The sequence below is a fragment of the Dryas octopetala genome, chromosome 6 (assembly GCF_963921425.1).
Source record: "Dryas octopetala chromosome 6, drDryOcto1.1, whole genome shotgun sequence".
Classification (NCBI taxonomy): Eukaryota; Viridiplantae; Streptophyta; class Magnoliopsida; order Rosales; family Rosaceae; genus Dryas; species Dryas octopetala.
This window is the reverse complement of record NC_141371.1, coordinates 14,023,736-14,038,373: the sequence shown is the minus strand read 5'-3', so window position 1 is coordinate 14,038,373 and position 14,638 is coordinate 14,023,736. Positions and strand designations below refer to the sequence as shown.

Genomic DNA, 14,638 nt, shown 5'->3' with positions numbered 1-14,638 from the left:
TGAAATTCCGCCTTCACGTACCCAAATCTCTATCGTTGGGGGCTCTGAGATGCTGAAGACGATGTGGAGAACTGCTTCTTGTTACAAAAGCAGAGGTATGCCTTCGCCTTGTCTTCACTACTCTACTCATCTTGTTTTCTTCAACAATTACTTTGCCTTGTTTCATTCTCAATCCTCAAACCCAACAAAATTTACAAATTCCCAACCCAAACCCACTAATCTCCACGATGCTTTGAATTTGTTCAATACCATGCTTCAAATGCGTCCTCTGCCTTCTGTTGTCCGTTTCAATCAAATCTTGAGTCAACTTGCCAAATTGAAACGTTATTCCACAGTCATCTCGTTGAGTAACCAAATGAATGTGTTGGGAATTGCACCTAGTGTTTATACTCTAAACATTATCATCAATTGTTTTAGTCATCTGAACCAAATGGGTTGTAGTTTATCTGTGTTGGGAAAATTCTTCAAATTTGGTATTGAACCAACTGTTACGACCTTCACCACTCTAATCAAGGGCTTTATTGTTGCGGGTAGAATTGCTGAGGCAGCAGGACTGTACAGATATATGGTGGAGGGAGGATGTAAGCCCAATGTGGTCACATTTGGTACTTTAATAAACGCCTTTTGCAAAATGGGGAATAATGGTGCAGCTATTCAATTGCTTAGGAAGATGGAAGAAGAAGGCTGTAAGCCTGATGTAGTTGTCTATAGCACGATCATTGACAGTCTTTGTAAAGACACGCTAGTTGCTGATGCATTGAACCTCTTTACAGAAATGATTAGTAGGGGTATTGTTCCTAATGTCATTACGTATACCTCTTTGATTGATGGAGTTTGCAAATTAGGAGAGTGGGAAGAAGCTACGAGATTATTGAAGGAAATGGTGAGTAAAAAAATCTTTCCAGATGTACGCACCTTCAATGTCTTAGTAGATACACTTTGTAAGGAGGGGAAAGCTGTGGAAGCAAAAAGTGTGGTTGAAATTATGATTCAAAGAGGTATTGAACCTGATACGGTTACATACAATTCGCTTATGGATGGTTACTGCTTGCGAGGAGAATTGAAGGAAGCAAATAGAGTTTTTGATCTAATGCATAGCAAGGGTGCCATTGTTGATGCTCATAGTTATAACATATTAATAAATGGATATTGCAAGCATACAAACATGGAAGAGGCCTTGATGCTTTTTGAAGAAATGTCTCGTAAGGGACTGGTTCCAGATACCATTACAAACCCCCAACCTAAACCCACTAATCTCCACGATGCTTTGAATTTGTTCAATACCATGCTTCAAATGCGTCCTCTGCCTTCGGTTGTCCGTTTCACTCAAATCTTGGGTCAACTTGCCAAATTGAAACATTATTCGGCAGTCATCTCTTTGTATAAACAAATGTGCCTGTTGGGAATTGCACCTGATGTTTATACTCTAAACATTATCATTAATTGTTTTAGTCATCTGAACCAAATGGGTTGTAGTTTATCGGTGTTGGGAAAATTCTTTAAATTTGGTTTTGAACCAGATGTCACGACCTTCAACACTCTAATCAGGGGCTTTCTTCTCGAAGATAGAGTTGCTGAGGCAGCAGGGCTGTACAGAAATATGGTGGAGGGAGGTTGTAAGCCCGATGTGGTCACATTTGGTACTTTAATAAACGCCTTTTGCAAAATGGGGAATAATGGTGCAGCTATTCAATTGCTTAGGAAGATGGAAGAAGAAGGCTGTAAACCTAACGTAGTTTCCTATAACACCATCATTGACAGTCTTTGTAAGGACACACTAGTTGCTGATGCATTGAACCTCTTTACAGAAATGATTAGTAGGGGTATTGTTCTAGACGTCATTACTTATAATTCTTTAATTGATGGAGTTTGCAAATTAGGCGAGTGGGAAGAAGCTACGAGATTGTTGAAGGAAATGGTGAGTAAAAAAATCTTTCCAGATGTACGCACCTTCAGTATCTTAGTAGATACACTTTGTAAGGAGGGGAAAGCTGTGGAAGCAGAAAGTGTGGTGGAAATGATGATTCAAAGAGATATTGAACCTGATACGGTTACGTACTGTTCACTTATGGATGGTTACTGCTTGCGAGGAGAATTGAAGGAAGCAAAAAGAGTTTTTGATCTAATGCGTAGCAAAGGTGCCATTGATAATGCTCATAGTTATAACATATTGATAAACGGATATTGCAAGCATAAAAAGATCGAAGAGGCCATGATGCTTTTTAAAGAAATGTCTCGTACAGGACCGGTTCCTAATACCATTACTTATACCACTCTTATGGATGGTTTTTGCAAAGTGGGGAGAACACAAGATGCTCAAAACTTGCTCTCTAAGATGCAAGCTTGTGGCCAACTTCCAAATGTCCAAACTTATGCTGTTTTACTGGATGGCCTTTGTAAAAACCAACAACTTTCTATGGCAATAGAATTGTTTAGAGAGATAGAAGGCAAGAAGTTGGATCTGAATATTGTGATTTACAATATTCTAATTGAAGGTTTGTGCAAAGCTGGAAAACTTGAATCTGCAAGGGATCTCTTTTGCAGTTTATCATCAAAGGGATTTGAACCTAATGTGTGGACATATAATATAATGATTAGTGGATTTTGTAATGGGGGCCTAATAAATGAAGCAGAAAAGTTGCTTAGAGGAATGGAAACGAAAGGTTGTCATCCAGAAGGTCCCACCTATAACACAATTATTCGAGGGTTTCTTAACAATGATGAGACATTAAGGGCGGTGGGACTTATTGAAGAAATGGTGGAGAGGGGTTTCTCTGCAGATGCATCAACGGCGGAATTGATAGTTGATTTATTGTTTAAGGATAATGTAGATCCTGCTTTGTTGGCATTGATAACATGAGTTGATTTGCATCTTTGAAAATTCATAGTTTTTTCAGATCCTCCTCATTATCACAATGAACTTTAAAACTACTGCACTTTTGGCAACAATGGATGTCGTCTATATGTTATCTATTATATATCCATCATGTGAAATTTATGTCTTTTATCATGTAGATTCTTCTGGCCTTTAGAGCTGGGTGTGAAAGTTTGTTGGTGTGGTAGTTGTTGGAGGTTGTTTGATTGTGGTGGTGGTAGTGGTGCAGTGATAGTTTGTTGTGTTGGTAGAGGTTTTATGGTCAAAGTGGTTCACAGTGCTTGTGGGTATACGAGGATCTGGTATGAGGCTTGACCTTGTATAGTTCTTCCTTCGAATGGAACAAAGGTATCCCTGAAAAGTTAATATGTAAGATTAGTTTACACTATACTTCCGATTGTAACCTTGTATTTTCTTTGGACTCTATGTTTTAAATGAAAAAAATTCTGTTATAATTTGTCACTTCTTTTACATAAAAAATGGTGTAGGGATCAAAAAGATCAAAAGGATGGAAGATTTTCAAAATGAGGTACAAGTGGAGTAAATGTCATGCTTATTTAAATGACGATTAAAATGCTATTTAAAAGTTTCTTTGCCTTATTGAGTGGAGTACCATATGAAATACATCAAATGGCTCTTTTGGTTGATTCAGTTCAAAATGCCTTCTCATCTCAAGTAGTTTCAATATTGTCTTAATTTCCGGTATTCTCTTTGGTGAAATTTGTATTGTGAATTTGCTCCAATCAAGAAAATGAGCAAAGGGTAATGCATAGTCTGGTCTGCCCTGTCATCATTCTTCTACAGCTGTACACTTTGACCTTTTGTTGACTGAATGTAACTTGTTACATAGTTAGCTCTGAGATTGTATTTAAAGGCTAATTGCATCTGAAATTAAACCTAGTAATTAAAGAATCTTTATGCTTGTAGAAATTAAGAAATCTCAGTTTTCGAATACTTAAATTTTGTTTTGATTCTTTTTTGGTTTTCTGTACATTGAAATTAAGTGGCTTTCCATTCGATTTTGCTGTTTCTCTTCACGTATCTGACTTTCTTGTTAGCATCATAAAACTTTGGTTCCTATTATTTTTATGATGTGCATTTGGGATTTTGTAGTGGTTTCTATTATCAGCTCAGGCGCTCTATTGTTCTCTCTTCCAGATATTCTCCCTCCTCTTGATTCTGTTGCATTACTTATATTTTAACCCGCTTTTCATCTTTTTGTCTGAAATCAGGTCATAAGGACTTTACTTCTACTGGGAGATCAAAAGAGAAGGGTAGGAACATACTTTGTCAAGCTTTTGTGGGAAATAGAGGGCAAGAGAGGGAAGAAGAAAGAGAGAGAAGAGGGAAAGTCGCCAGGGAATCTGGTGAGTAAGGGACAGGTTTGCTGGGTGGGTCTTTTTCTTTTTTGTTTGTAAAAAATTTCTTTTAAATGAATTGTTTGAAAAAAAACAGGTGTCTACTTGGTTTAGTGTATTTTTCTCCACAATGTTGAAGAATTTCTGATTTCAAATCCTCTCTCCCCCAGATAAAAAAAGTGTCACCTAATTTAATTTAAGAGGGGAAACCAAGCTTGTGAAGCAATAGAGGCAGGTAAAGCGAGAATTAGAGGTGTCAAACGGGCCGGGCCAGCCCATAAATCTGTCATAAGTTTTTTATTTTTACTTTAGTCCTTTTTTTTTTTCCTTTAATTTTCATTTTTTCTTTTATCTTATTTTTCTGTAATTTTGGAGGTAAGAAATTTAAGTTTGGTTTTGGTTTATGTTTGTTCTGTGTTTACACTCAAATCTCTCAAAATTTTCATTGCATTCTTTTTTTTTTTTTTTGTGTCAGGTCAGGGATGCGTAGTCCAGTTAGAAGCAAGGTATCAGAGGATGATGATGATGACCTTTGGGATGACTTTATAATGGAATGGGCTAGGGTGAGTTTATCAATATTGTCGATGTTTACATATTTTTCTATATAATTGATATTTTGATTTCCATTTGACAGTTATTTTCTATGATAGGAGAATAAAAACGATTTTCATGCTCTGCCTCTTCCCCAACGTGGAAGTGAATTAGCTTTTCAACCCCTTGAACATCTACAGGCTTTTGAGTATAGGCCACCTCCAGTTGCTGCCCTTGGTTTCCATGAAAAATGTCTAGGTTCATTTGAAGATCCTGGGGTTTTTGTTTGATTACTCATTGTTCTTAGGTTATTTTCTCTATCTCTCTCTTCCTCTCCATTTTTTTTAAATTTTTTTTATATTCTCTGAACATTCCTTCACTTGGTTAAAGGTCAATGTTAAGTTGGTTGCCGCTGAGGAAGCTCTTGCACTATCAATATGGACAATTGCTACAATTTGCCGAGTTCTCTCCCTTGAAAGTGTAAGCTCAATTGTTTGTCTTGAGTCCAGCTGTGTTAAATAGTTTTTACTACTTGGTTCAGATTTTTTTCTATGGTTATCCATATTTATTCTCACTATGTGATGTGATGGGTTTTTTTTTTTTCCTTTGTCTGTGCAATCCATGTTTTCTGAATCTGAGTTTCCCAGGAGATAAAGAACTCAGCCAATGAAATTTTTTTTGTAAGGCAAGAAAGTCCTAAAGATCTAATTTTGAAAGAGGGCTGCTATTTGCACACCCCTAAATTTTAATTTGTGAAATGACAAAAAACACCTAAAACAAAATTACCCAAAACCCCATCCCATCTCTCCTTCCCTCTCTCTACCATCTCTCCCCGTCACAGCCCAACCCAGCCCCTCCCCAGCCCCGACCACCCCAGCCCCGTCACAGCCCAACCCCGCCCCTTCTCACCCCAACCCAGCCCCAACCACCCCAGCCCCGCCCCAGCCCACCCCAACCCAACCCCGACCACCCCAGCCCCGCCCCTTCTGCTTGCAGCACCACCGCGTCGCACCGTCGAGTTTCCACCCCGGAGAAGTGCCCAGCTGCTCCATCAACATCAGAAGTGCCTTCAGCTGCTCTTCCACACCGGAGAAGTGCCCAGCTTCCCTCGAGCCGCCGACATCAGCGATAGCTCCTCCATCAGCGCGCACCGTCGAGCTTCTTCTCGCCCATCTCCGAGTAGCTGGTTCGGCGAGTACTTGCCGAACGGGTCCTTGATGTTCTGTGGGTACCTGCCGAACAACACTCACATCGTTCGGCGGACGACTGCCGAACGAGTGTGACATTTTCGGCGGACCAGTGTCGAACGGATGCTGCGCGCGGGAGGAGAGAGAGAGAGAGAGGAGGTGGTGCTGCGGGGGAGGAGAGAGAGAGAGGAGGGTGGTGCGGGGAGGGTGCGGGAGGGAAGGAGGTGGTTGGGTGAGGGGCTGGGTGGGTGGGTCGGGGCTGGGGTGGGCTGTGACGGGGCTGGGGTGGCCAGTGACGGGGCTGGGGTGTGTGTTTTTTTTTTTTTTTTTTCTGAGTTGATGGGGTGTGTGATAAAATGGGGATATTATGGTAATTGGGAGGGGTGTGTGTATGAGAAAATTTAATTATGGGAAGGGTGTGAGGGTGTGAAATGAGAAAAAGTGGGAAAAGGGTGTGCAAGAAGAAAAAAAAATGTGTGCAAATAGCAGCACTCTTTTGAAAAGGAATAACTGGATAACCTGCATTATAGTATTGACGTAACTCCAGTTCAAATTTTTATCATTTTAAAATTGGTAGTGGTCTTGTTCCAAGTTGTAGTCATATGATATATGTCCTCATCAATATCATATGTTGAATGCTAAATTTTCTTTTGAAATCTAGTTGTTTGCAGGAATGAATCTAACACATACATTATTTGCAGGGGAAACCTTACATCTCTGAAATTGTGGACGGAAGTTGCAGCATACCTGTTAGCTGTTCGAGCTTTAAATTAATAAAGCCAACTATTGATGAGGTCGACCAGCATTGCTCTCTAGGTAATCCTTTTTCTTTGCTTCTTTTCTTTGCGATAAGGAAAAATTTTAGTTAATTAGTGTTCCATGGCTATGCACACTCTGTTCTTCAACAGTTATGATGACTTTTCATTTCAGATATAAATTTTGCCAATTCTTTTTGATGAGGCTCCACTTCAAGCGAGGTTTAAAGCCCATTTCCCAGTTCACATGTAAGTTCCACTTTTCTAATATGGTGCTGAACAATTTCATTCCTATGGATGCTGAGTAATAATAAATGTTTGGTAATATGTTCTTTAGTACCTCACTTGCTTGGTGCTTTCTAGTTCTGCCATTTATTTCCATACTGACTCTACTAACATGATTCATGAGACTCCATGCTGAGATTTATCAAGTACAATGGTAATTTCATAAGCTTGTGTGGATGTTCTGACTGTTCTTTTTTTTTTTGCTCTTCTTTTCAAATACAATATGGTGATTTGTTTTTTATTTTTTCTTGGCATTTTATTTTTCATTGAATGGAAAAGTTGAGCAACTTAGATTTATATGTATGTGTTTATTTCAATTTTTAACTAGTTTTTCCTGTCATGCTTATCTTGCTCATGAGTTAAATGTATGTAGCTAATTCAGTTAAATGACGGTAGTTAATCCAACTAATGATGTATAATTTGTTTTCATGGATATGCTTGTTCTGTCAGAATATTCAAGAATTTTGTGGGAGTAGACAAGGTCATTAACAAGCTTCAAAGGTACATGACTTGAGCTTTTCATAATATCAAGAACATGTGCAAGACCCATGATTGAAATCTCAGAATATTCAAGTCTTTTCTTGTAAGAAAATATAAATGAGCAAAGTTGCAGAAGGATACAAGGATAATAAAGCATGCTTACAAGGTGTTTCCAGCAACAAGAACTGTAGGGCCCTATTCACACCAGGCGTTTTAGCTTCTTTTTGCTGCATTGTTATAGTTGCAGTTCTGTTTTAGGTTGTTTTTATTTTGTTCTCTCTTTTATACCCCTCCCAAAATGCGTCGGCGCAGGTGAATATTTTTTTGGTTCAGAGAGAGCTTGCTGGGTTATTTCTAGTTGGATGTTAGCAAGTTGAAATAGAAGGGTCATTAAGTATTAGTTTAAAGGATTATTTAATTAAATAAGCTATTTTGATCCAATTTAAGCTATTTTGTGTGAGAGTTGCTATTTGTATATGTTTTTTTTTCTTTTTGTACACCCTCAAAACTTAATTTGTGAATTTACTTAATTAACACAAAGAAAAAAGACCTTAAAGAACAATCTTTACACACTCAAGACACACAAAAAAAAAAAAAAAAAAAAACAAAAACAAACAAACAAACAAACACACCCCTTCACCCGACCCTGCAAATTCCAATCAACCACTTGAAGGTATGGCTGAGTGGCTTATTATAGGATTTGCGAATGGCTGTGCCACCTCGAATGGGAACCTTTTCTAAACACGTATCCCAGTTGAGTGGCTTACTATAGGATTTGCTAAGTTGCTTCAATTTCCTTTAATTTTTTTTTTTGTCTTTTAATAAAAATTATGAAAGAGATGTAAGTATGTCACCTTTTTTGATTGATTGGGTAATTCATATCTGGTTTCTTTATGATATGGATATGGATTATGATTTATGGATATATATATATATATATATATATATGGATCTGGTTTCTTTTGTCCACCCATATATGGATTTTTATGATTTATGTTTTTTATCTTCATTCTCATCTAGCTAGCTAGCTAATTAAAGAAAACAAGTTAACATTCTCATCTGAAATGTCCAAATTAAGTTAACAAATCGAATGAATTTGGATTTGATTCACCGGAGAAGAAGAAAAAGATGCAAAAATTGCAGATGTGGACTTTTCGATGGATTTTTTGGTCGATAAGTGATAGCACTATTTCAAGTGGACTTTTCGGTGGACTTTCTGGTCGACATGTGCTATAGCACCTGTCCACCACTTAGTCCACCAATTTTGTCCACCACTTTGTCGACTACTTTTCAATTATGGGCATTTTAGTCTCAAAAAATAAAAAGGGGTTGCAAAAGTAAATTTTTGAGAAAGGGGTCAAAAAAGCTTAAGTTGTATGAAAATAGGTCATTTAATTAAGTTTTCCTAACTTAAATACGGTATAACAATTGCGGCTGAACATGTTTACAACAAAAAAGTGACTCATCATTCTCAGCTTATACATAACTCATACACAGTTGTCCACTACTAAAGTACAATCCAGCTTATGGACAACCATTCTCTACTAAAGTTAAAACCAATGGATTTAGTACAATCCTCATGCTAGGTCGAAAGTGTTTTTCAGGAACTTAAGAATAATATCAATAGAAAGACTTTTGTGCTAATAACGTGTTATAAATATAGAGAAAAGTGATAAAAAGAGAAAAAGAGAATTTAGAGAAATTGAGTGTGTCAATTCGATCTTCTTATTAGACTACAAATTACAGAAGTACAATGAACGAAACAATCATCTAATACTCATAAATCATAGGCTACAAATCACTAAATTTGACCATTATGGTGGTTATTCACACTAATCAATATATTTATAATAGGTATGATAAATATATGTATAATAAATAGCTATAAGAAAATATTAATAACAAAAAAACTTGGTACAAAAGGGAAAAAAAAAAAACTTGATTAGAATTATAAAAACTAAAAGGGAAAATGTTAGCAAAAGGATTATAACTATACCCCTATTTTCAGTTGAGGATCCCGTTTTCACTTTGCTTCAATCAAGGACTATAATTTTTCAAGTGCTTCAATCAAGGATATTCCGTCAATTCTGTCAAAACTTCCGTTACAATTGATCACGTAAGGGTCACGTGACCAATTTATAAGGGCAAAAAAGTCTTTTCTCATAAAAAAGAATTATAAAAAAAAAATTAAAACTAAAAAAATTTAAACAAATTTTAAAACAAAAAAAAATTCCCTCCATCTCCCACCTTCGCCACCCCCTGCACCATGTCGACCCAACATTCCCCCCACCCAGCCCAGCCCCACTCCGCCCCTCCCCTCCCCTCCCCCCTCCCCCACCTTGGCCCCATCCAGCTCCACACCTCAACCTAGCCCCGGCCTCGTCGCAAAAGTCACACCCAGCCCAGCCCCTTCCAGATCAGAGAGAGAAAGAGATAAAAAGAGAGAGAGGCGGCAGGGGGAGAGAATAGCTGTTGATGCCGCTGCCGGAGGAGTGAGGAGTCGTCAACCGTTGGGTGATGGGGCACAACGAGAGTGAGGGAGGGGTGGGCGGGGATGGGTTTGACTGGGTTTTGCGACGAGGCCGGGGCTGGGTTGGGGTGGTGGAGCTGGATGGGGCTAGGGCTGGGACGGGTGGGGGAGGGGGGAGGGATGGCGATGGCGATGGTATAGGGGGATGAGGGGGCGGGGATGGGTGACTGTGACGGGGAGGGGGAGCTGGCTGGGGTGCAGAGAGAAAAAAAGAAAAAGATAAGAGAGGCAGAGGATCCGATAAACCATTCATCTGGGTTGTAAAAGGTCGTAGTCGTCACACAAAGAAGTTGGAAAAGTGGATTACAGAGAATAGATTTGAGGAAATGACCAAAGCAAGGGGGCTTCTGATTCGAGGTTGGGCTCCGAAAACACTAATACTATCACACCCTGCAATTGGGGGGTTGTTAACACATTGTGGATGGAATTCCACATTGGAAGGCATATGTGCTAGGGTGCCTATGATCACATGGCCACTGTTTGCAGACCAATTTCTGAATGAGAAACTAGCTGCACAGATTCTGAAAATTGCAGTGAGGGTTGGGGTGGAACATCCAGTAAAGTGGGGAGAGGAGGAGAATATTGGGGTGTTGGTGAAAAGGGAAAATGTGAAGGAGGCCATTGACAAATTGATGGATATTGGAGAAGAAAGCCAAGGGAGAAAAGAAAGAGTCAGAGAGTTTGCAGAGATGGCAAAGAGAGCAATAGGAGAAGGAGGATCTTCTCATCAAAACATTGAACTACTCATCCAAGACATTGTGCAGGGGGTGGCGAGGGTGAGAGATGGAGGGAGATGGAGGAAATTTTTTTTGTTTTTAAATTTGTTTAAATTTATTTAGTTTTATTTTTTTATAATTTTTTTTATGAGAAAAGACTTTAATTTTTTGCCCTTATAAATTGGTCACGTGACCCTCATGTGATCAATTTTAACAGAAATTTTGATAGAATTGACGGAATATCCTTGATTGAAGCACTTGAAAAATAATAGTCCTTGATTGAAGCAAAGTGAAAACGGGATCCTCAACTGAAAATAGGGATATAGTTATAGTCTTTTTGCTAACATTTTCCCAAACTAAAAAGTGATGAGAGATTTGAAAGAGTTAAGACGTACAAGTGAGTCAGGGAGAGAGAAAACAGAAACCAAAAACAAAAAGAGAATGTGGCACTAGAATTTAATAACAATTATGTAATTATATTTCATGATGGCTACAAAAAGAGAATGTGGCACTAAAATTTGATAACAATTATGTAGTTACAATTTGAAAACAAAAGGAGAATGTTGCCAATAATTAAGGATTTATGGTCGTCATCCATGTAATTATTGCTAAATATGGAAGTTAAATATTGAGAAAATTACATTTATGTTCTCAACTATACCCAATGAATAAAATTTCGGGTTTCGAAGAAATTTCGATGAAAATTTCGACGGAAATTTCGAAGATTTTTAAATTTCGACAGAAATTAGACAGAAACGACGAAAATTTTGAATGAAACTTTACCATATATTTATTTAACATATTATCTACTACATTGATAAAAAACACATTGAAGAAACTAAATTATATAGTAGATTTCATGTGATATAAGATGAATATAATGCGCGCTGGAGGCAAATACTGTTAAATAAAATTAGTACAATGAATAAATAAAATTAGTATATTCTTTATACTCTATAAATCTATAATCTATACGCTAAATCATAATACTAAACTCTATATACCCTATACTCTCTATACTCTATAATCTATACACTAAACCCTATATATTTTATAATCTATACTCTATATTGTTTAGGATATGGTATAAGATATTAGAGTTTAGGCCTTTTAGGATATTTTTAATTATTTTTTTATATAAAAATGTGTTGGGTTTAAAAATAACTAAACGAAATCTCAAAACGGTCAAACAAAACCCCAAATTTTTTTTTTCTTTCTAATTGCCCAAAGGCCCCAAACCCCAATCAATCATAAATTTTTTTTTTCTTTCCTTTTCATTTTTTTTCTTTTCTTTTCATTTTTTTATTTTATTTTATTTTATTTTATTTTATTTTATTTTATTTCTTTTTTCTTTCTTTCTTTCTTTCCTTTCTTTCCTTGCTTTTCCTGTTTCCTTCCTTTTCCCGTAACTCTCCACTTCTCCAGTCATCTTCCCTCTCAATCTCTCATTACTTCATTAGTCACCTTCTCTTTCTCTCTCCCTCAGTCAGTCACTCCCTGGAGATATATCCTTCCCTCTCTTATCTCTTCTCTCTCCTCCGTCTCCTTCCCCGATCTCCCTCTCTTCTCTCCACGCGCCGATCTCTTCTCCCCGCACCGATCTCTTCCTCCTCTCTTCTCTCCCCCTAGCGACGACCGGCAACAAGGACGGCTCTCCTTTTCCTCCCATCTCTCCCTCTGGTCGCTGCCTCCCTGGCTCAAGCCGAAAATTTCGGGAAATTTTTGAAATTTCGGCGAAATTTTTTGAAATTTTTGCGAAATTTTTTGAAATTTTTTGAAATATGTTTAATATAGTGTTAAAATTTCCATATCCCTAAAAATCAAAATTTAACACCTTGACTATACCTCGTTTTTCAACTTAATTAATACCTCAATTCTAAAAATTTACATTATCATACCTCAACTTCCATTTCGTGTCAATTTCATATATACCTTCATTACGTACATCTTTCATTTGAAATGTTATTATCTATTGACGTGGCAATGACATGGCATATGCAGACCCCTCCAATAAGCATTCACGTGGCTTCTAAACATATGGATGAAAAATAATAAAAAACCAACAAAACTTTTAAAAATGAAATAAATTAATTAAAAAATAAAAAAAGCTTTTAAAAATCCATGTGGCTATTTTTATAAGCCACGTCAATGCTTAGAGGTGGGGTCTGTGTATGCCACATCACTGCTACTTCAATAGATAACGGCATTTCTAACTGGAGATGTAACGAATATATGAAATTGACACAAAATGGAAAGCGAGGTATGATAATGCAACTTTTTAAAATTGAAGTATCAAGTTGAAAACGAGGTATATATAGTTGAAGTATTAAAATGTAATTTACTCCTAAATATTTAACCTAATTAATAGGTCATAACCGAAATAGCTTTTTCTACAATAAGCTCGATCAATAGCTATCAAATTCGACCTCACCCTTACAAAGTTTCTCATGTCACAGGTCATTTGGGTTCAAGTTTTTAGCAGGCTAACCGCCGAAAGAACAAGTCTTGGCTTTGCAAAGCTCCAATTATTAAATGGAAGTGCCATTTCCCATGTTAAATTTTGACGGTTCGATAATAAATGGGTGTGAGGTTTTTTCTGGCTCTCTCATTCGTGCTCACTCTATCTCTTCTCTTGTAATAGGTTCACGAAATATAGGGTTTTCGAATGGCTAAATGGTTGAGGGTCAAGCTTTGAAGGATGGCCTCATTCATGCCTTAAATGTTGGGTACTGCATAGTTTGTGTGGAGGGCGACACCAAACTACTCATTGATTGAATCTTAGGAAAATGTTTCATCCCATGCATGGAGGATTGTACTGTCATTCGGGATATTCTCCACCTCACCAACTCTTTTGAAAGCATTCAATTTGAGCATGTTCTTCGATAAGCCAACTTTATGGAGGATGCTTTAGCTATCGAGCCACCAATTAGTATTATCAAACCAGTATACATATCTTTTTCTTATTATTATTATCAAACCAGTATACATATATATATATATATATCCATGAGTACTAAATAGTATAAGCCGCGCGTACCATTATCTCTGTCACAAGCTATATAATATATAGTGATGGCCTTGTGTGGCTCATGTCATTGTCATCAATTGCTACATATATATGTACCAAGCTAGGGATATACTGTAATAAGGTCAACGTACGTATTCAGTCTTATTCCTAAATCAAACATATATTGTTATATATATGATGTTCAAAACCGAATGTACTGTTTAATAAAAAAATTAATATCCAATAAAACTTCTAATTTACATAGGCTAGATAGTGATGATGTTGTAGTTAGTTTTCTAGCTATATATACATTGATGATGTTGTTGTTAGATATGTCGCCACCGTACGTATTTTCACCAAGCAAATTACCATGTACAAAAATGAAAATAAATGTACAAACTAACTAAAAAGGGATTTTTTTTTTCCAGGTTTATGACTTCAAAAATAAATATTTGAACTAAAATTAATTAAGATATGTATATAATGGGGGATTTGTGACTCGTAGGGTTTTTGGGGGGCTCTTATGAGAAATTCAAAATTTGAAAGGGAAAACTTATAATTAATATTTGAGAAAATTAAAAGAATAAGAAAAACTAAGAAAAATAAACTTACTATGATGGAGCTAGTAGCTTGTAGTTCAAGCAATTAACACATACTAGAGTAGTAGGTATATATATTTGTTTGTAGATTACACGCTAGTTGGTCACTAGGGTATTTGGCTGCAAAAAAAGTCTTCACATGGCCAACTGGTCACTGGTCGTCATTGTTCGCCAGGAAAACCATCGCTGCCTCGACGACTATGAACATTGCGGCCACGTTCATCAGGGTCACCCCTTGCTCCACTGCTAGCTGAAACCAACATGAAATCCACCTCCACATTCGGCTGCATAAATGGCCTTGATTCTGAAAAGGTC

General features: G+C 37.2%; 2 protein-coding genes across 3 annotated transcripts; both read left to right on the top strand.

Moving 5' to 3' along the window:
• LOC147282629 (uncharacterized) lies at window positions 1–7,852 on the top strand. 2 transcript variants are annotated; one of them, XM_086247644.1, is made up of 9 exons: window positions 1–1,202; window positions 2,244–3,223; window positions 4,108–4,242; window positions 4,709–4,796; window positions 4,884–5,071; window positions 5,155–5,244; window positions 6,653–6,767; window positions 6,882–6,955; window positions 7,442–7,852. In XM_086247644.1, the coding sequence occupies exons 1-2, from the start codon at window positions 50–52 to the stop codon at window positions 2,858–2,860; spliced, it is 1,770 nt and encodes a 589-aa protein (XP_086103770.1). In that variant the 5' UTR covers window positions 1–49; the 3' UTR covers window positions 2,861–3,223; window positions 4,108–4,242; window positions 4,709–4,796; window positions 4,884–5,071; window positions 5,155–5,244; window positions 6,653–6,767; window positions 6,882–6,955; window positions 7,442–7,852. The 2 variants fall into 2 exon arrangements, with proteins under 2 accessions (XP_086103770.1, XP_086103769.1); XM_086247643.1 differs by lacking the exon at window positions 1–1,202 and having other exon boundaries at window positions 1,271–3,223; window positions 4,868–5,071.
• Window positions 4,716–13,373, top strand: LOC147282628 (UDP-glycosyltransferase 73C2-like). The gene is made up of 6 exons (XM_086248241.1): window positions 4,716–4,796; window positions 4,884–5,042; window positions 5,155–5,244; window positions 6,653–6,767; window positions 10,203–10,777; window positions 13,359–13,373. The coding sequence occupies exons 1-6, from the start codon at window positions 4,716–4,718 to the stop codon at window positions 13,371–13,373; spliced, it is 1,035 nt and encodes a 344-aa protein (XP_086104367.1).
• The last annotated feature ends 1,265 nt before the right edge of the window (window positions 13,374–14,638 follow it).